General features: G+C 40.6%; 1 protein-coding gene across 2 annotated transcripts in view; it reads right to left on the bottom strand.

Moving 5' to 3' along the window:
- Positions 1-9,039, bottom strand: part of COPS4 (COP9 signalosome subunit 4) — a 45,820-nt gene extending 36,781 nt beyond the window's left edge. For both annotated transcript variants that reach the window (XM_060114033.1, XM_060114043.1), the window contains exons 1-2: positions 8,907-9,039; positions 66-145 (exon numbers count right to left, since the gene is read on the bottom strand). In XM_060114033.1, coding sequence (XP_059970016.1) covers positions 66-145; positions 8,907-8,980 — 154 coding nt within the window. In that variant the 5' untranslated portion in view covers positions 8,981-9,039. The remainder of the gene's footprint in view (positions 1-65; positions 146-8,906) is intronic.
- Between the last annotated feature and the right edge of the window lie 12,180 nt (positions 9,040-21,219).

Genomic DNA, 21,219 nt, shown 5'->3' with positions numbered 1-21,219 from the left:
TTGAGCAAGCTTTTAAGTCCTAACTCAGTAATACAAGGCAAACACGGAATTTTCATTCCACTTACTTGCTTCCACAAAAGCTTTCAAAGCTTCTAGTTGTTCTGCCCCAGATAACTGAATGGCTTTTTCCAGGATCTGACGATACCTAAAACAATACCAAAAAGAAAAAGTGTTTAGAAGGCACTATATAGTCTAATGCTAACTTTGATGTTTGTTCATTTCTATTTACCCTGGTTTCTTTCATAGTGCTCTAGTTTGTGGTTTTCTTTATAGTACACTACAGATTTTTTTTTTTTAAGTTTCCAGTCCATCACAAGAAACACTAAATCTGTAATTCAAAGTGCTACTTCTTCTAGTTTTCTTTACAGTACATCACCATTTTTAAAGTTTTCATGTCTATCACAAAAAGAGTAAATCTAAGTTAATGGATCTAAGGTGCCACTTTTTCTTTCAAGTTTTAGGTTTTTTGTTTGTTTGTTTGTTTGTTTTGCGGTACACGGGTCTCCCACTGTCGTGGCCTCTCCCGCTGCGAAGCACAGGCTCCAGGTGCGCAGGCCCAGCGGCCATGGCTCATGAGCCCAGCCGCTGCGCGGCATGTGGGATCCTCCCGGACCAGGGCATGAACCCGCGACCCCTGCATCAGCAGGCGGACTCCCAACCACTGCACCACCAGGGAAGCCCCAAGTTTTAGTTTTGAATTTAAAACGTAAATTTCCTTTCAAGTGCCTCAAAAGATAAGCTATATTTCCTTCACTAAAGTACACACAAGAACATTACTTGAGGTGGCCCAGAACCTTTTCCTTATGGACCTAATGAATCTAGGGTTACCAACAATAGGATAATGTTGACTATGCAATGAAGCCAAATATTAGAGATTAAATGTCTTACTGTGTACAAAATACATTCCACCAAGCCAAATGTCCTGACAGAACATCCTTCAGTGCCTATTAGTTCTTTATTTGCATTCAGTTCCAATAACTATTCTGCCTAATATTCATGATCACACAAAATTCAAATCAGCATTCTACAAATGATGGGGAAATGTTGAAAACAAGAACACTAACAATTATTAGGCAATGGTAAGTTCCTTCCTAAACTGTAAACTCCATGAGGACAGAGATTTTTGTTTTGTTTACTGCTATATATACAATGCCTAGAAGAGTACTTGGAACATCATAAGGACTCAAAGATACAGCAGTATTAGTAACATTTTATTTCTTAAATTGAGTGGTTGGTACATTGGTATTATACTATTCTTTATCCCTTTTGTTTGTCTCAATCATAATATTTATTAAAAGCATTAGTTAATGCATTTTACAAACCTAATTGCAATTATTCAGAACATTATCCAGAATATAGTCAAGAAATAAAAATATACAAATAGGGCCCAAACTCATTCAAACTTATGACTTGTATTTGTAGGGCACACCCTCAAGCTACAATTCAGCACTTACTGATTCTCAACTCATACAATATTCTCACAGCCTTGGTTATACGATTTCTCAAAACAGCAGTGAATCAAACTGGCTTTGTAAGAAAGCAAGTATACGGACAGAAAAGATAGCTAACTCCAAAAGAAGAGACAAACAATTCCAAGAAAGCAAGGAAATATTATCAAGCTTTAAAATAAAAAATTGTCATTTAAAAAATTGTTACATTTGAGTGATGAAATACAGTTATCTAAAAATTTATTTACATTGAATATCTCATTCTCAGGAGTTTCCCGGTGGCCTAGTGGTTAGGATTCGCCGCTTTCACTGCCGTGGCCGGGGTTCAATCCCTGGTCGGGGAACTGAGATCCCACAAACTGTGCAGCACGGCCAAAAAAAAACCCCAAAAAAACAAAACTCATTCTCTCTCTCTACATATATACATATATACACACACATATACACATATATTTTCCATATCTATATTTATACATTTACTTTATTGCCCTGGGCATGGTTCTAGTTAATGCATTCAATGGTTTATTATTTCTTTTTTAGATTGGCTTGTTTTTCATAATCAATTAAATGAAGACTATGGCTAAACCCTCTTATTCTTAAATCCCAGTTATTTTATACTAATAATATTGTATTCAAAGATGACAATGTCTCACTTATAAAAATTTGCTAATAATTTGTTTTAATATATAGTTTCATAACTTATCAATCAACTAAGCTGTATTGAGAACACCAAAAAAAAAAAAAAATCTAAATCAATGGAAAAGATGGAAAAGTGACTGATGTGGAGAACATGACAAGTACCAAATATTTTTTCATTAAAAAATATTACAGAGGAAAAGAAACTTAATTAAGGCACCTTACATCTGCCCTATCCATTCATCATCATCAACAAATGTTTATCAAGCATCTATTATGTATGTGAACTAAAGTTCAGTATGTCAATTTCTGATTTCTTGGCACTTGAAAGGAATATGGAGGTAAATAAAACATATACACATGAAACTGTACCACAGTCACTATCTATGCTCAAAATGAGTGTAACAGGTATGTATTCACAGATCTTTCATTTACAGTAATGGTGAAATAGATATTGGACCAATCCTGCCTCCAAAACAACATAAAAAGTTTAAAGAAATGAAAAAAAGTTTTAATAGCATAAAATCCTAACAAGAAAGAGTAAAGAGAAGAGACTAAGAGCGCAAAGACGTGAACCATAGCTTCTGCCTGAAAGCATATGCGACTGTGGAAAGATAGCTGAGAGGCAGAAGGGCACGTCTGCTGGGGAGAAGTGGGCTCGGCTCTGGGGTGTTCTGCCATCTGCTGGAAACGCTGAAAGGCAAGTTGCAATTTCTGGCTGACTGATAAAACTAGAACAGGGATCTAAGGTTTTTTACCTTCCAAAGGAGGAAACACTAGCACTTTGGAAGTACGGTTACAAATTCTATTCCAAGGATCATCTAGTAAGAAGACCAATAAATTTGGAAGCCTTGGTCCTAGACTCCTAACCCTGTCAGGTGTCCAGCAGAAGGAAATGAAAATCCTCCCTGAAAGGTAACATCATAGACCTCCAGTTGTTTCTAAAAATACATTTAAAAATAATTTGCCCAACAACGAACGTTACAATGCATACGACAATATTAGCTGGAATCAACAAAAACAACAGACAGTAGCAACCAACAGGGACTCCAGATACTGGAGTTACCAGAAAGACTGAAATACACTTATGTTTATCAAGTTTATAGAGACAAAGACAAGCTTTTAAAAAGTTTCAGCAAGAAGCTAGGAACCATAAAAAGTGTCATTTGAAAAAAGAATCACCAAAAGCTATAGAACTAAAAAATAGTATTACCAAAACTTGAAATTCGGTGTAGTTCTTAACAGCAGACTAGACACATTTGACGAACTGACAAACTAGAAAGTAGGAGAACTTATCCAGAATAAAGCCTTGAAATGGAAAGTACAGAGTAAGGGGCACAGAGGTCACAGTAACAAGGCCTAACAAGGGTTTCACCCGGGGTCTAGAGGAGAAAATAGAATGGGACAGAGGCAACATTTAGAGAGAGAGAGAGGGGGGGGGGGGAGGGAGGGAGGGAGAGAGGGGGAGGGGTGGGGGAGGGGAAGGAGAGAGGGAGGGAGAGAGGGGGAGGGGTGGGGGAGGGGAAGGAGAGAGGGAGGGAGAGAGAGAGAGAGAGAGAGAGAGAGAGCGCGCGAGCGCTTCCCTGGTGGCGCAGTGGTCGAGTCCGCCTGCCGATGCAGGGGACCGGGTTCGTGCCCCGGTCCGGGAAGATCCCACATGCCATGGAGCTGCTGGGCCCGTGAGCCATGGACGCTGAGCCTGCGCGTCCGGAGCCTGTGCTCCGCAACAGGAGAGGCCACAGCAGTGAGAAGCCCACGTACCGCAAATAATAATAATAATAATAAAGATAGAGAGAGCTGAAAAACCTCTCAAGACAATGAATGATCCAATCCATTGATTCAAGAAACACAATGAAGCTTAACCAGGATAACGCGGTAGAGCAGTGGTCCCCAACCTTTTCGGCACCAGGGATGGGTTTCGTGGAAGACAGTTTTTCCATGGAAGGGGTGTGCTGGGGAGTGGCGGTGGTTTAGGCGGTAACGCGAGCAACGGGGCGCGATGGGGGGCGGCAGATGAAGCTTCGCCCGCAGCTCACCTCCTGCTCTCCTCTGCGGTCCGGTTCCTAACAGGCCTGGACCATTAGCGGTCCACCGCCCGGGGGCTGGGGACCCCTGCGGTAGAGCATTTACAAAAATTGCCCACATTTCTTTTACTCTCTGTATCTATGCCCCTTTGCAATGTGACTTCATAACTCTTCACATCAAGAGGTAGAGTTCGTCTCCCTACCCTTTCATCTGGGCTTGTTTTGACCAATAGTAGGCAACAGAAATAGAAGTAAAGTGCCCGTTCCAAGCCTGGACTTTAAAAGAATTTGTCTTTATCCGCTGGAACGCGGCTTTGCCACATGAATGAGTCCAGGCCGACCTATTGGATGATGAGATATGTAGCCCAGTCACCTGCCACCGCCCCAGCCAACAGAGAAGCAGAGCTGCCTACCTGACCTGACTGCCTACATGTAGCTGACTACAGGTGCACCTGGAGCCCCTGTGGAACCAAGACCACGTGGAATAGGGAAGAATCAACCAGCTGCGCCCAGCCCAAAGTACCAAACAACAGAAGTATGAGCTAAATAAATGATTGTTGTTTTAAGCTGTGGAGGTCTGGGGTGGTTTATTTCACAGCAAAAGCTAATTGACATAGATAAGTAAAATCAAATCCATAGACACATCATAATGAAGTTGCAGAATATTAAAGACAAAATCTTACAGCTAAGTGCTAATATAATTTTTTAGAAGACAGAAATAATTTCCTAATGAGGTTGATCTTTTTTTTTAACATCTTTATTGGAGTATAATTGCTTTACAATGTTGTGTTAGTTTCTGCTGTATATAACAAAGTGCATCAGCTATACGCATACATATATCCCCATATCCCTCCCTCTTGCATCTCACTTCCCACTCCCTATCCCACGCCTCTAGGTGGTCACAAAGCACCGAGCTGATCTCCCTGTGCTATGCAGCTGCTTCCCACTAGCTATCTATTTTACATTTGTTAGTGTATATATGTCAATGTTACTCTCTCACTTCATCCCAGCTTACCCTTCCCCCTCCCCGTGTCCTCAAGTCCATTCTCTACACCTGTGTCTTTATTTCTGTCCTGTCACTAGGTTCATGAGAACCTTTTTTTTTTTTTAGATTCCATATATATGCATTAGCATATGGTATTTGTTTTTCTCTTTCTGACTTGCTTCATTCTGTATGACAGACTCCAGGTTCATCCACCAATGAGGTTGATCTTTAAGCAGTCTAAATATTTGGACTTAGTTAGTGTTAAATGGGAAAGAGTAGGAGAAGACAGAAATTCTAGGCAAAAAAAATTTGTCTGAAATGCAGTCCAGTTTGCTGAAAGTAATATAAAACCAAAAGGTCGGTGTTTCGAGTTAAGGGCTCTGAGCCAAGCAGACAGACTGTATTCTGGCTTTGTCACTAGCTATGTGACCCCAGAGCAAAGGGTTTCACCTCTGTTTTCTCACACGTAATGTAAATACTATCACCTACTGTTTAAGATTTAAAAATGTAAGTAAAGTTGTGCTTGGCATATGGTAAACACTAGATTTTAGGGAACTCCACTCTTCAGATGGGAACCACTGAAACTTTTGTGTGGGAATAACAGAGAACCAGAGAATCTGCGTTAGAAGGGGTCTTTGAGGTCTGACCTCTGTTTTGTGTGTGTGTGTCTGTGTGTGTATCCTCTATTTTTTGACAATTCTATTCCACTGTATTACTAGAAAGCTGTGATCCAAAGTCTACCTCTATGAGGTAGAAAAGTCTATTTTCTTTTCTGCAAAACAGCTTTTTTAATAGTCAAGAACAGCTAAAAGGTCTCCCTTTTCTTTCTCCAGATTGACAGCTTTTTGTAAAATGAAGCATTTCGATTTCAAAGGCCTGATATTTTCCTCTGAATACCCTCCATACCACAGAACTGGGAAGGAAAAAAAATAAAAGGTCATATTTATATAGGATTGACTCAACAAAGACCTATAATCCATGACCTCAAACCTGCCCTCAAAGATATAACATTCTAGTTGGAAAAGCAAGAAGTAAAAAGACAAAACAATTAAGTGCTATCATAGAGGTAAGCATAGGATGACACTGGGCATGGGAAGAGAAACTAACCAGGTCCTCCATGTGTTGATAGTTGTTCAGAGAAGGTTTTTTGGAAGAAATAACATTTGAACTGAATTTTGAAGAATCACACAGGTTTTAGCCAAGTGAATAAGATAAGCTATCACAACAAATGCTCCCTCTCTCAAGGCTTTTTGCTTCTTCTAAAACTTTATATGAGATAACGAACACAATGCATAATGTGTACAAAAGCAGTCTATATAATTGGCAAAAATGCTTCTCATGTGACAATTTCTTACATCAATTTCAGACTGTTGTGTTATTTCATAGTTATGGGAAAGCATTTCTAATTGAAGTTTTGACAAGAAAATCAGTGTAGTCTGGTGGGTTAAAAATGAGCTTTTTAGAGTAGACAAATATATACTGGTATCAAATATATGCTCTGTACCTTTCCAGCTATTCATTGAGTCAACCAATATTTATTAAATAACTACTGATATAGATATTCTGCAAATTGCTGGTAACACACAGTATCAGTATTTTAAAAAGGAATTTACTCCATTACTTCTTAATATGGAATCCTTTGTTACTCAGCTCCTAACATAAAGCTTAAAGCCACTGATATATTTCAAGAGTATTTCTCTCATAAAGCATGTAGCTGGCAGAACTGTTTTCTTATGAAAATAAATATGACACGTTCTTGCCCAGATAGTACCAGATATGTACCCACAGGCAAGGCCAAGACTTTCCTCAGGAAGCACTGGCTATCAGTTATCAAGCACATTATTTTATTTAATCTTCATAATAATCCTGTGTACTAGATTGTTACAGTAATGGCATCCAGTGTAACTTGGCCACTCTTCCCATAAAGAGGTAGACTCCATTTCCCCTCCCCTTGAATCTGGCCTGGTCATGTGACTTACTTTGACCAGTATTTGAGAACTGATGTTGTGAGACTTCCAAGGGTAGCTTTAAGAGACCTTGCAGCTTCCACTCTCACCCTCTTGGAACACTCCCAAGGCCCTGTAAGGAATCCTCAGCTAAACTACTGAATGAGAGGCAGTGTGGAGAGACACCCAGCCAACAGCTAGATGTGTATGTGAGTCCATTTTAGCCCCACCAACCCCAGCTGAGCTGCCAGTTGACTGCACTTGTATGAGTGGGCCCAGACAAGATCAGCAAAATAGCTCAGTAGACCCAAAGCATCTTGAGATGCTTTGTTTTACACCACTAAGTTTCTGATTTGTTTACAGAGCAGTAAATAACTAAAGCACCCAATAAGGTGGACACTATTGTTTATCTGCAATTCAGAGCGGAGGAAGTAAATGTTTAGCTTAAGTTTCAGAATCCTGCAAATACATGAAAACTTTATCTCTTCTGATAACTAATGCACTTATTTTTTTCAACAAAACAAAAAGGAGAGCAGGCATGGAAAAAAAAATAAGCTAGTTTTACTTTCATGCAAATCTATTAAAATTACATGCAAAATGGATTGAGTAATGAGACATATTCAACTTATTTCCAACCCAGGGATTATTACGTCGATACGTATTTACTAACTGCTTAATAATAATAATAGTAACAACGACAATCCTATGGCTATTTCTAAGTGTCAGGTACTGTTCTAAGTGATGTAAGTGTGATATAAGTGCATATACACACACATGGTCATTTTGTCCTCAGACAGGATATATATAATGATCCCATTTTCCTGAGAGGGAAATTGCCCCACAAAGTAGTTAAGCCCAAGATACACAGCTAAATTTCCCACTGATAAAGTAGATTACATTTACCACCAGACAAAAAGCATTACAGCCTACATAAAACAAAGTCAAGGTTTCAGCGGCCAGGTTACAGCAGTCGTATCCTATTGAGTGGATCAAAGTGATCTCAGCCGTCGGGATGTAAATTGGATCAACTTGAGAAGCACACTTTAAACAGAATGCATGTTCATTACAAAAAAAAAAAACAGTGCTGTGAAATGTACAAAGAGAAAACTGACATCTATCTGTCTGTCTGTAACAAAGACGGCTTGCAGGGCAGGCACATATCACAAATTTTAAGTTGGAGTGCACCTAAGCCTTCCACATAAATTCCGACCAAATTCCTAAACAATCCAGATCCCTGCAAACATCACTACTCTAGACATCCCGACCCATGTTATGGTGACATGCCGCCTACGTGCCCTTCTTCAGAGTTGGTGGCGGAGAGGGAGTACCCAAAACACAACCTACAGAAGATGGTTCAAGTGGCTCTGAACGACATGATAGCGGCCATACCGCCTCAGCCCCCTCAGCCTCAAGAAGCCATCTCCCCGGAAAACTCTACACCAAGGTCCCAGAATATAAATTTCCTTTCAATCAAAAAGAAAAAAAGGGGGAGCAGGGGCAAAGAGAGGCCAGGATTCAGTGTGAGAGGCCGGCCGGCGATGGGAAGGGGCACCAGGGAAGGCTTAGAAGGCCATGGAAGCAGTCGTCCCACAGACCGCGCTTCTAGAATCTTAAGATACCGGAAAGGATACCATCAGGGACTGCAAACGTTGACAGTCACCCCAGATCTACGGTCCTGAGGGCTCCTTACACAAGGTCCCTTCCAGTTTTCTGCTGCTCCCAACCTTTGCCTACACAACCGACCTCAGGCCCGCCCCCTTGGTCATCAGGCCCGCTCCTAGCCTCACATCCGAAAGCCGCCATCAATCCAAGGAGAACAAGTCTCTGGCTTTACTCTCCACCTCCCAGGCCCCTAGGAAATACTCACTTGCCCGCCAGATCTTTATGAGAGCCGCTCGAATTCATGAGCTGGGCCAAATCCTGTCGCACGGCTGCCGCCATCTTTCTCCAGCTCAGCGAAGGCTGCGGGGCTTCTCACGGCCAATAGAAAACGAGTGTAGTCCTCCAGAGTGCGGCTAGAGGGAACCTGAGATGCCACAGAGTAGCGCCTGTGTGGGCCAGACCGCCTAGAGTGGAAGCCTGCGTTAGGCCCGCCCCCAGGGTTGAGTGACGCGAAGCTCCACCCCTCAAGTCCGAAGCCGGCCCGGGCTTCTCTCACAGGCTCAGGCTCGCACGCTCCCACTTCGGATTGGCGGATGAACTCCAAGAGGCTGTGTCGCTTGTGCAACCCCAATAAGTGCCCGATACGCAAAACTACCGGATTTTCATCAAGTTCCGTGTCTCAGGTCTGTGGTTTACCGTTCCTTGTTCTTTAAGGCATCCCTTAACTACCTGTGGTAAAGAACGAGTTGTTTTTGGTTACAATTCACCACATACCGGTACTTTTTGTAAAGTACAATAAAAAAGGTCCCCATTCCCCTTCCCACTCTGCGCCCTTTATATAGGTTGATCATACCTCCCAGTTTGTCCGGGACAGTGCCATTTTCCATCTGTTGTCCTGGAGTAATTATTAATAACACGTCCTTTCACTCTACCAACTGTTCCATTTGGATGACAAATTATATGATCACATTACCTTGATATGTAATTATATTCATTACTTATGTATCCTTATAGAATTTTTCTGCAATTTTTTTCTGTCCTTTCTAGCTTTCGCAAAAGATAGCACATTCTGCTCTTGATTTTTTTCTCTTCTTGAAGATTTTACCATGTAAGGCCAGAGAGCTTCCTCATTTTTTAGAGCTGGAGAGTATTACACATAATGAAGGGATGCCATGGTTCATTTAATCCGTATAGCTAGACTCTTAAGTTGTTTTTAATCAATCAACCCATGCTGCAATGAATAACCTTGTATGTACATCATTTTATATGTGTACAGGTAGAATACATTCAAGAAAAGAGTCAAAGGGTAGATGTACTTACAATTTTGAAAGATATTACCAGATTTCACTTTATAGGAATGGGACCATTACAGGCAGCAATACATAGGAGTGCACATTTCTATAGCCTTGCCTACAAAGGATGTTAAACTTTTGAATTTTTGCCACTTAATATGTGAAAAGAAGCATGTTCCCTCTTTTGGGAAGGGGAAAGAAAAGAAGACCAGAACAAGGAAATCCTTTGAGAAAGTAATGTGGTGATTACCCACATCAATTCAGATCTCACTCCATTGTTAAGAACTTAGTCAAATCACTATGCCTGGCAACAATGAGACTGGAAACTTAGTTTCCTTTTTCCCGGGAAAAAAGAAAGGATGGTTTTGGAGGGACAGTCGGCAGTCTTTACTGCCATCTCTCCCTCTGACCATAATATCTGTGTGTATCCTTCTTGTAATAGAACACTCATCTTAAAGAAGAGTGTTCAATTTCCCAATTCAGTTTCTCTAGCAGCTTAAAATCCAGGATGTCTGATGATGCACAACCCTCTCCATCAGGTTGGGATGAAACTTTTCATGGCACCAACACATATACACTATAAAAGAAATTATCTGCCTCATGCACAAACATGTAATACAAAACAATAGTGGAGCAAGAACAGGAGGAACAGGATAACCACAGTTACAACCCAGAAAAAGTAAGAGTGGGAAACACAGCAGTTACTTGTCCACAGCAATGGTAGAATCCTGGGCAGGAATTATAAACACCTGCTACCCTGGTTAGACCCTAGTAGTGCATTTCGAGAGGATCATTACATTGTTCACTGTATTCTGTGAGCCTGAGCTTTGCCCTCTGAATACAAGTTAACTGGATGTTGGAGAGTAGTCCCTCTTTAGGGAAATGTTTTAGAGCTTGAACAATTGAGGGCATTTGTAGGCCAGGTTTATCAGTGTTGGGTTTTTTTTTTAACATAATTTCACTGAATAGTCAGTAAACTCTGTTCGCCTACAGACAGTTTCAGGGGCCAATAACCACACTCAAAGTTTTTCTAGAAGTAGTCGTTAAATATGCCCTATTTCCTGACTTCCACATGCAGCCCATTCTTAACATATTAATCATGTCATCCTTGAAATCACCTGAAACAATAAGCTTAGGTGAAAAGAGGACTCTATTAGTTTGATTTTTACTTCAGCTTATCTTTCTTTTCTGATTTTTTTTATTTATTTGCATTTGCCAAAAAGTCATAATGGGCTCTGAGAAATCTCTAAGCCAAGTCTTCTCTTCTGTTATTTAAATTTATTTATTTATTTATTTATTTATTTATTTTTGGCTGCGTTGGGTCTTTGTTGCTGTGCGCGGGCTTTCTCTAGTTGCAGCGAGCCGGGGGCTACCCTTCGTTGTGGCGCGCGGGCTTCTCATTGCGTTGGCTTCTCTTGTTGCGGAGCACGGGCTCCAGGCGCGTGGGCTTCAGTAGTTGTGGTGCGTGAGCTCAGTAGTTGTGGCACACGGGCTTAGTTGATCTGCGGCATGTGGGATCTTCCCAGACCAGGGCTTGAACCTGTGTCCTCTGCATTGGCAGGTGAATTCTTAACCACTGCGCCACCAGGGAAATCCCTCTTCTGTTATTTAGGTTTACACAAGCAGTTGGCTTTTTCAACTTAGTGAAGCTCCAGAATTTCTGGACATTCTGTTCCCTTTTTACCCTGACTTCACACTTTACTTGCAATACCTTGCTAAAAGACAAAAAGAAGCAGCCACACACACAAATTGGCTCTTTCCAGATATCTCAACTAGAGCTACAAGCTAGGGAGGGAGGCTGTCTGCCTTTCTAGTTATTGTAGACAGCAATTTTACTAAATTTTTCTGACATGACAAGGTCTCCCCCTTCCAAACTCTTTATTACCCCTGCCCAACTTCTGAGAGAATACTACATATTCTTAGGTTTTGCTCATAGCATTGAGAAAAACAAACCTGGATGGCACTGAAAGCTTATTCTCTCCCTCTCTTCAGTTTCTTAGCAGGAAACTAGCTAGTCACATCCGAGTTAAGGGAAGTGCATGGATGCTGGTTCTTTTTTACTAGGTAAAAACTTGGGTCCTAGCCCCAACATACTGAGTCAAGATTGTCATGTTAACAAAATATCTCTAGTAATTCTTGCACATTAAAGGTTGAGTAGCAATGCTCTAGCAGATGTCACCACTGGTATATGAGCCCTTATCATTAAACGCTTATTTAATAAGGCCATTTCTCTGGCCAGGGATCTCCCATTTTCACATAATCAACTAGATGATCTCTACCCCCTCACAATTTCCCTACAAATATGCAAAGGGAGCCATCCTAGCGTCTTTTTCCTAGCACATCTTCCACTCTGCATCCCATGTGCCCAGCTCAAATATGCCTTGCTATAGAAGTAATAGGGGAAAAAAGTATAGATGAGTGTATGTAGTGCTGTTTTCTGAGCACTAATCACTTCTCTGAATTTGTTCCATATGTTGTTAGTGCTGTTATCAAAATTGTTCTATAGTAATCTTGTGTGTTTCCCAGCTTAGTCCCTGAATCAGCCATTTCTCCAAGAAGCCCTTGTTCCTTTAGTTCCTTTTAGGAATAATAGTTACAGATAACAATCTGTGTGCTAGGGATGCTTACTGCTACTGCATTGGTCATTGGGAAACTTTTCATAGGATGGATCTAGGATATATATATATATATCTCCTACATACACACACACACACACACACACACACATAATTAAAGATAAAATAACTCATGAGTTCATAGTGATACTTCCAATTCCAATTTAGGTGATTTTACTTAACCTCTTCTGTATTACATCTGTATCTCCTTAATTCTGCATCCAAAGTCCTGGTTCACAAGTACATAGAGGATTACAGGATCAGAAAATTCCATAATTATTCATTTAATTCATCCCACATTATACACACAACAGTCTCAGAAAAATAATACTAAAACTAACACCCTCAATATGATTGCTGAGAAGAGTTCAATCTTCTCCTGCTAATCCTCTCCCATTTCCTTTCATTTTTCATAATTGTACTGTATCTATATTATGAGCAAATATAACCAGTACAAATGGTACTTTCTTCCTTTTAATCCTTATTTAGTCTTAGTTCTATAAATAATACATATTTATTGCTCACTGTCAGCTCTTATATTGATATCTCTCTAGTCCTTTCGGTTGTCTGAAGGTAGTTCTTTAACAGGTTTCTCAGGAAGGGCTCATAGAACGCATATTCTCAGTAACATCTGCCTTTTATGTATGAAAGTCAGTTTTGTTAGATATACTCAACCTTGGCTCACTTTCACTCAAGATTCTCAGTTGAGAATCTTGAATGTGGTACTCTATTTTCTTGGGGCATAAAGCATTGCTGAAAAATATCTCATGAGAGTCTAATTTTCTTTTCTTATAAATGACCTAGTCTTTTTGCCTAGATGCCCCAAATTTATTTTCCTCTAACACCGAGTAATTTTACTAGACTATGTGTTGGTATTGGTCATTCTGGGTCAATATTCTCAGGTACACAGTGTGCTCTTTTAATATGTAGTTTTAATTTTTTTCAACAACATTTTCTTTCATTATAAGCTCTTGTACCTGTTCTATTCCTTTTGTTTCTTTCTTCAGAAACTACTATTATCTATATGTTAAAACAGAAGATCTACCTATCTTTAGTATTAGTCACCCTTCCTCAGAATCTTTTTATTCCTTTTTTCACATCATTTTTATTTTTAAAAATTTCCTCCTTTTCATTCTCTATTTCTCTTAAGGCATTATTTTTCCTTTTTATTTACTCCTGGTTTCCTTCTAGTCTAGTTTTCATTTTGAAAGTGATATTTTTACTTCTAATTCTTTCCTGAGTTCCACCGCTCATTCTGGGTATTTCTGATTTTATTATGGTATCCTGTCATGTCCTATATCATCTTCTTTTCTATTTAGTGATTACCTTCCCTTTTCTGACATTCACTGTCAAACACTTTTTCTTTAATAATATATGAGAACAAGTTTTCAGCCATTTCCTTCCTTCTAGACACTTTAGTTCCCCATTACCTCTTTTTTTTTTTTTTTGCGGTACGCGGGCCTCTCACTGCTGTGGCCTCTCCCGTTGCGGAGCACAGGCTCTGGACGCGCAGGGTCAGCGGCCATGGGTCACAGGCCCAGCCGCTCCACAGCATGTGGGATCCTCCCGGACCGGGGCACGAACCCGTGTCCCCTGCATCGGCAGGCGGACTCCCAACCACTGCGCCACCAGGGAAGCCCCCCATTACCTCTTTATTATACCTCAATAAATGAGACTTTTAGAATATTTTCTCTTCTCCACCCTTCACTCCTAGTGGAGACTTTCAGAACCTATAGTATTTACTTCTGCCCCTTCTACCTCCACTTAATTCCTTCCTAGGTTTCACTGAGAAAAGTTGGCACTTTCATTCCATTTCACCAAGTTTCTTGTTTTCCTTTGCAGTATGTCTCTTCTATTTTAGGAATCCTTAATGTACCACTTGTGTTATAATTCCCACATTATCATTATTCACTTACATTACTATATAATAAATTCAAGGTGAATTACTCACCACAAATTTCCTTTCTCTTCATCTTCCCTGTCTTGATATGAGGTCTCTGTTCTGATTGTTTTATTGTTTGGTAGTATTTACTCTTTTTTCTTTTCTTTTCTTTCTTTCTTTCTTTTTTTTTTTTTTTGGCTGCACCTGCGCCGCTTGTGGGATCTTAGTTCCCTGACTAGGGATTGAACCCGCGCACTCTACTTGGTAGCGAAAGCACGGCGTCCTAACCATTGGAGTGCCAGGGAATTTCTTGTTCGTATTTACTCTTAAGTGGTCACTCAGATGCTGTGCATGGGTAACAAACCTGTGAATCTGTGCACATTCACAAATATCTTTCTGTCATCCTGACAGTTAAATGGGATTTTGTCTGAGCTGCTGTCCTTTTCCCTCAGTAACCTGCAAATGTTATTCCACAGTTTTCTAGCTTCCAGGATTTCAGATAAGTTCAGTGCCAGTGATTTCTCTCTCTCCCTCTCTCTTCCCCTTCCTCTTTTTTCCTTTCTTTCTCCCTCCCTCCTTCCCTCCCTCCCTCCTCCATTCTTTCTCTCCCTGTTTTTCCCTTTCTCTCTCTTTCTTTCTTCCCTTTGAGAGACTAAATATGCAAACAGGCAATGGCAAGACCATATATGAAAATAAAACTCTGACCCACAATCTGTAGCAACTGGTCCAAAAAATCAACTCACTCTCTGCAGCAACCCTTCTAGGATCCAAACAACAACTCCTGTAGCCATCAGCCCAAAACAGCCACTACCTGATCAATAACTACCAGATTCCCAAGTAGTTTAATTTCTAATTTAATTTCTAATTTAATTTCTAATTAACTTCTAATTTATGACTAACCAGAGAAGGACAAATATGCCCCCTTAGCCAATCACATGGGATACCCCACTTCAAGTTAGGCTGCTGACAACCCCCTCAGGTCCACAGCCTCCAATCAGGGAACATTTAAATTCCTTTTATTCCACTATAAAGCTTTCTCTGCCTGCCTCTGACTCGCTGTCAAACACAAGTGATGGTGACCAACTCCCTTGCTATAGAAAGTTCTGAATAAATAGCTTTTACTTGTGGTCATCTGGTTGGTCTTCCTGTCTATTTCCAACTATCTTCCTCCTTTTTCTCCCCTGCCCCTCCTCTCCCTCTTCTTCCCCTCCCCCACCTCCCTGTCCTCCTCATTGTTCTTCTTGTTTTTCCTATTCTTTTCGTAGGAAATTTGTTCTTTCCACCTGGAAGTTTTTAAGATCTTTTCTTTACAGGAATTTCCCTCAAATGTGCCTAGGTGTGTCTTTTTTCATTGATCTTACCTGAAATTCAGTGACCCCTTTTATCTGCAAATGCAAGTCTATCTTCAGGTCAGGGAAATTTTCTAGTATTATTTGTTTAATATTATCTTCCTTTTATCGTTTCCTTTGTTTCCTTCTGGAACTCCAACTAGTCATGTATCAGGCCTCTTGGGTTTACCTTCAAAGTGACTTGCCTTTTTCATCATAATTTCTCTCTTTATATTTTCACTCTGTTTTGAGATATCTCTTCCACTTTTCAGGCCACTTAGCAAGATTCAGTTCTCCTTCAATATATCTTCAATGTTGTATTTAAAAATCATGATTTTCATATGTCTACTTGTGTAAAAATGTTATAGCTGCTTTATTTATAATAGCCCCAAGTGAAAACAAAAAAAGTTGTCAGGAAAGTGGGTAAACAAAGTGTGATATATTCATTCAATAGAACACTACTCAGCATCAAAAACGAAAAACTACAGATATGTGCAACAACATGAATGACTCTCAAAAACAATATGTTGAGTGAAAAACCAGACGTTAAAAAAATACATGTAATAAGTTTCCATCTCATGAAGTTATGAATTAGAAAAAACTAATCCATGATGATAGAAAATCAGAAAGTGCTTGAGGAGGAGGAAATGGAGAAAGGTAGGAATTTACTGGGAAGTAGCAGGAAGTGGAGGTGACGGAAATGTGCCATATGTTGGTAGGCGTGTGGGTTACATGGGGTGTATGGATTTATCAAAGTTTATCAAAGTTTACACTTAAGATCTGTGCATTTCACTGAGTGTAAAACCTTAATTTAAAAAGGGAACAAAATCATGCTTTTTGTTCCATAGTCTTGTGTGTATGTTTTGAATTTAGTCTTCTTGAATGTTTTTATTTATGTATTTTTTATATTTATTTACAGTTAAGGTGTCTTCTGTCTTCTCTACTAGTTTCAAAGGCCAGTGCTCTTCCAGCCTCAGAGGAAGAGATGCTCGAACACAACTGTTATGCTTCCCCAAAGCTCCTCTGGTATCAAGATGACCAACAGATCCTCTTAATAATAGTGCCCGGGCAGGACTTATCCTTCCACTTGGAGGTCCATGCATCTTCACAGGCTACACTCTCTTCACTATCTAGTTTGTTCTGATCCTCTTACCTTGCTATCTCTAGACTCCCTGTAACCTGAGGCTTCATTTGTGCCATCTAGTGCCCACCATGTCCTTCTGCTTGTTCCCTTGTGTTCATGTTTCAAGTGGGGTTATATAGTTGAAAGTGAGTGAAAGAGATGTGCTAGCTTGATTGATTTCTATAAACCACCCAGTACCCAGAACTATGTCCTTTGTATTAAGTAATCACTCAAAAAATACTTGTTAAATTGAGTAAAGAACATAGTTGGATAAATAGGAGACCTAGAAAATCCCAGCATCATTGAATGTGCTGGTGTTTCCATCTAAATCTCCCTTCTCTGGGGGTGGCACTAAAATCAAGGAGTATATAAATCCAAAGGCTGAGTAGGAACTAATGTGGTTAAGGTGGAGAAGATGATCCAAATCTGCCACCAACTGTGGCAACAACCAGAAGCAGATATTAAACTCGAGTCATAAAGCAAGAGTTCTGAGAGCTAGTAAGACAAATAGGAAGGGATGGGTTAAGAGAGTAAGTAGAAGGACTATCCTGGGTAAAACCTGTGATAAGCACTGTGGTCCAACAATAGAGACCCTCTGACTCTCTTAATAAAATAACACCTGGAGGACTTCCAGCTTCTGCCTAGCTGGAGGGAGCTGCAAAAAAGCATTGCCCCCTCCACACAACAATAATCTAGGCAATCTATAAAATCATAATTTTTTATTAAGCTAATCAAAGATCTGAGGTCATAGGGCAACCCACTAACTTGAAATCTAAGGAAAGACAGGTGCTTCTAAACACAGATGAGATGCAGGCACTGTGTCATCTATGGCAGAGCATGGGAAGGAAGATGGGGCAGCCATAGAAACAAGAAGGAAGAATTCTGCTAAATTTTTTTTTTTTTTTTTTTTTTTTGGGTACGTGGGCCTCTCACTGTTGTGGCCTCTCCCGCTGTGGAGCACAGGCTCCGGACGCGCAGGCTCAGCGGCCATGGCTCACGGGCCCAGCCGCTCCGCGGCATGTGGGATCTTCCTGGACTGGGGCACGAACCCGTATCCCCTGCATCGGCAGGCGGACTCTCAACCACTGCGCCACCAGGGAAGCCCCTGCTAAATTTTTAAATAAATTGCTAAAGACTGAGTGTGGGCTGGCATGCTTGTAGAACACCATGGAAGCCACAGTCATAAAAGGAGTTCACATCTATTCACAGGCTCTTCTCCAGAGACCACCACTGGGAAGCCAGGACAAAGACTGGGGGCAGGGTGGTAGGTAAGGAAAAGACTCCTGGGTCCTTCAAGCCTAGAGGAGAGGAGTGGCTGCCATTGCAGGAAAGGCAGGAAGAAACCCAGACACTTCTCCCTCAAGGAACAAAAGACTTAAATTGATGGGAGAAGGCAGCAAGCCCTGTTGTTCCGCAAGGGACCGGTAAAGACCCACTGAAGCAGGAAGAATAGGAAAAATGAAAAGAAAAGAAAAATAACCCCAAACCTCTAATCCCGGGGAAGAGACTGGAAACTGTCTACTCTTAGAGGTCATAATGCTCTGGGAGGGTCTGGTTTACCCAGACCCAGGGACACAGAGCCTGCCTAAGAATGAAGTTGGAACAGGACCACAGAGACACTGTCTTCCTTCCCCATCACTACAACCATTCTAGTAAGCACCAAGTAACAAGCAGGTTACTGCTGGTAGAAAGGCATGAGCTTAGAGTGACTCCCTCTGAGTGGCAAGAAAGTGGCATAGAAAGCCTAAAGCTGAACGTGGAACAGCAGCACGGAGAAAAAACTTTAGCAAACCAGCCCCAACTCTAAGCACAAAATAACTTTAGAGGAATTTGCAAATGATGATGCACTGAAGGTAACCATAGCAACAATAAAACCCAAGCCCAGCTCGGCTCCTGACTAGAATAACTAAACCTCTTACACTAAGAGCCTAGCAGAAAAAGATGTATGCCCATTTTCAAGCATAAATAATATTTATCTCCATCTCTCCTGTCTGCACACAAGGTCCAGCATCCAATCAGTAATTATGAGAAACACACATACACACGCACACTCACACGCACTCACACAAACACACACCACTTTCAAGAGACAAAGCAATCTAGAGATGTTGAAACTATCTGACAGGGAGTTTAAAATAATTATGATCAATATGTTAAAGTCTCTAATATAAAATATAGGTAACATGAATGAACAGATGAAGAGTTAAAAGAGAGAGGTGGAAAGTAAAAGAAAATATAAAAAGGAAATGCTAGAAATAAAAAGACATGTCAACAAAGATGAAGAATGCCTTTAATGAGCTCATGAATAGACACAACACAGCCCAAGGAAAGAATCAGGGAACTTGAAGACAGGTCAATAGAAAGAACCCAAATTAAGAATCAAAGAGTAAAAAGAATGTGTAGGTGGAAGAGTGTGGGGTGGGTAGAGCATCCAAGGGCTGTGGAACAAAGCGATCCAACATATGTGTAACTGGAATCCAAGAAGCAGAAGAGAGAAAGGATAAGGCAGAAGAAAAATTTGAAGAGACAACAGCTGAGAATTTTCCCAAAACTATGAAAGATATCAAACATATCAAACCGTACATCCAGAGAATCTCAGCGAGCTCCCCAAAGGATGAAACACTTATACACACACACACACACACACACACACACTCCTAGACACACAATATTCAAACTGCTGAAAGCCAAAAATAAAGAGGAAAATCTTAAAGGTTTCTGAGTGGGGGGCATAATACATGCAGAGGAATTAAAACAGACTTATAGTCAGAAATTATGTGATTCAGAAGACAATGGAGTGACGTGCTGGCAACGTACGGTGTCTGGACTTTACATTTTAATGGTTTTCCCTTGAGGTGTACCTTCCCTTTGGGGATAATTCACTAAACACTATCATTCCCATAAAAGAGAAATGAAAAGCCACTGCTCCCCCATAACATTCTGACACCCATGTGGACACTGACTTTGCCTTTAATTTACCTCAGGAGTGGTGAATAATGGAACTATTCAGTAATGGTTAATAAGATCTTACTCAAGGCTTGGGGAGAGCAGAAGGAAATTACACATATGTGATATGGTGGACCTAACACTGGTATGGTGCTCAGGGAAGGTAGGCCTTTCTCCATCCCCCAAGGTATATCATGGTTGATCTAGGCAGGAGTCTGCAAACATTTTCTGTTAAGAGCCAAATAGTATTTTAGATATTGTGGGCCACATATGGTCTCTTTGCTTCTTCTTCTCCTTCTTCTTCTCCTTCTCCTTCTTTTTGCATTTAAAAATGTAAAAGACACAAAAACATTCTTAGCTTGTAGGCCTAACAAAAACAGGCCATGGGCTGCATTCAGCCTGTGAGTCTTAATTTGCTGACCCCTACTCTAGGCCATTTATGGTAATTACATTTCCTTTTGCTAGTGAATGGTTTAAGAAGACATATATGGTCCAGGTCTGACCAGTCCATCATGATGGGAAGTCTTCTGGGGGACTTACCTTGCAGATAAAAAGTGGTGCATGGGAAGAAATACCCTTCCTCTGTGGTTGATATTTGTGTGTGGTGTGTATTATGTCTATGTATGGTACTAAGTGAGAGCCACTGGAAGGGAAGCCTACGAACTAAGACAACACCCTGAGACTGGTGCTGTGGAAAGGAGGAATGAGCCAGGATCTTTGATAATATCTTTTCTCTGCTGAATTATCCTGGGAAAGCCTATTTCTATACTATTTATTTTATGATCTGTGCAGACAGTTATGAAATACATAAGCTACTTTTACTTGCAGCTGAAAGCAGCCTAGTTAACTGTAGCTAGTTAGTTACAACTATGTAGCAGATAGCTTTGTGGGTAGCTTTGTGAGTTCACAGGTTCCAGGCCAGGGCCAGCTCTAGAATTTTTACATTGGAAGAAAAAAGAATAGCAGTTTAACTGGAATAAGGAGGTTAATGCTGTATAGGCATAGCAATTTACAAAAGACTGAAGAGTCATTTGTATTTGTTTTTTTTTTTTTTTTTTTTTTTTTTTTTTGCAGAAAATATTTTTTTTTTATTTTACAAATTTAATCAGTTATACATACACATATGTTCCCATATCCCCTCCCTTTTGCGTCTCCCTCCCACCCTCCCTATCCCACCCCTCCAGGCGGCCACAAAGAACCAAGCTGATCTCCCTGTGCTATGCGGCTGCTTCCCACTAGCTATCTACCTTACGTTTGGTAGTGTATATATGTCCATGCCGCTCTTTCACTTTGTCACAGCTTACCCTTCCCCCTCCCCATATCCTCAAGTCCATGCTCTAGTAGGTCTGTGTCTTTATTCCTGTCTTACCCCTATGTTCTTGATGACATTTT

This window comes from Mesoplodon densirostris, chromosome 1 (assembly GCF_025265405.1).
Source record: "Mesoplodon densirostris isolate mMesDen1 chromosome 1, mMesDen1 primary haplotype, whole genome shotgun sequence".
Lineage (NCBI taxonomy): Eukaryota > Metazoa > Chordata > Mammalia > Artiodactyla > Ziphiidae > Mesoplodon > Mesoplodon densirostris.
Note: the sequence above shows the minus strand (reverse complement) of the source record. Positions and strands in the feature narration are given on the sequence as shown.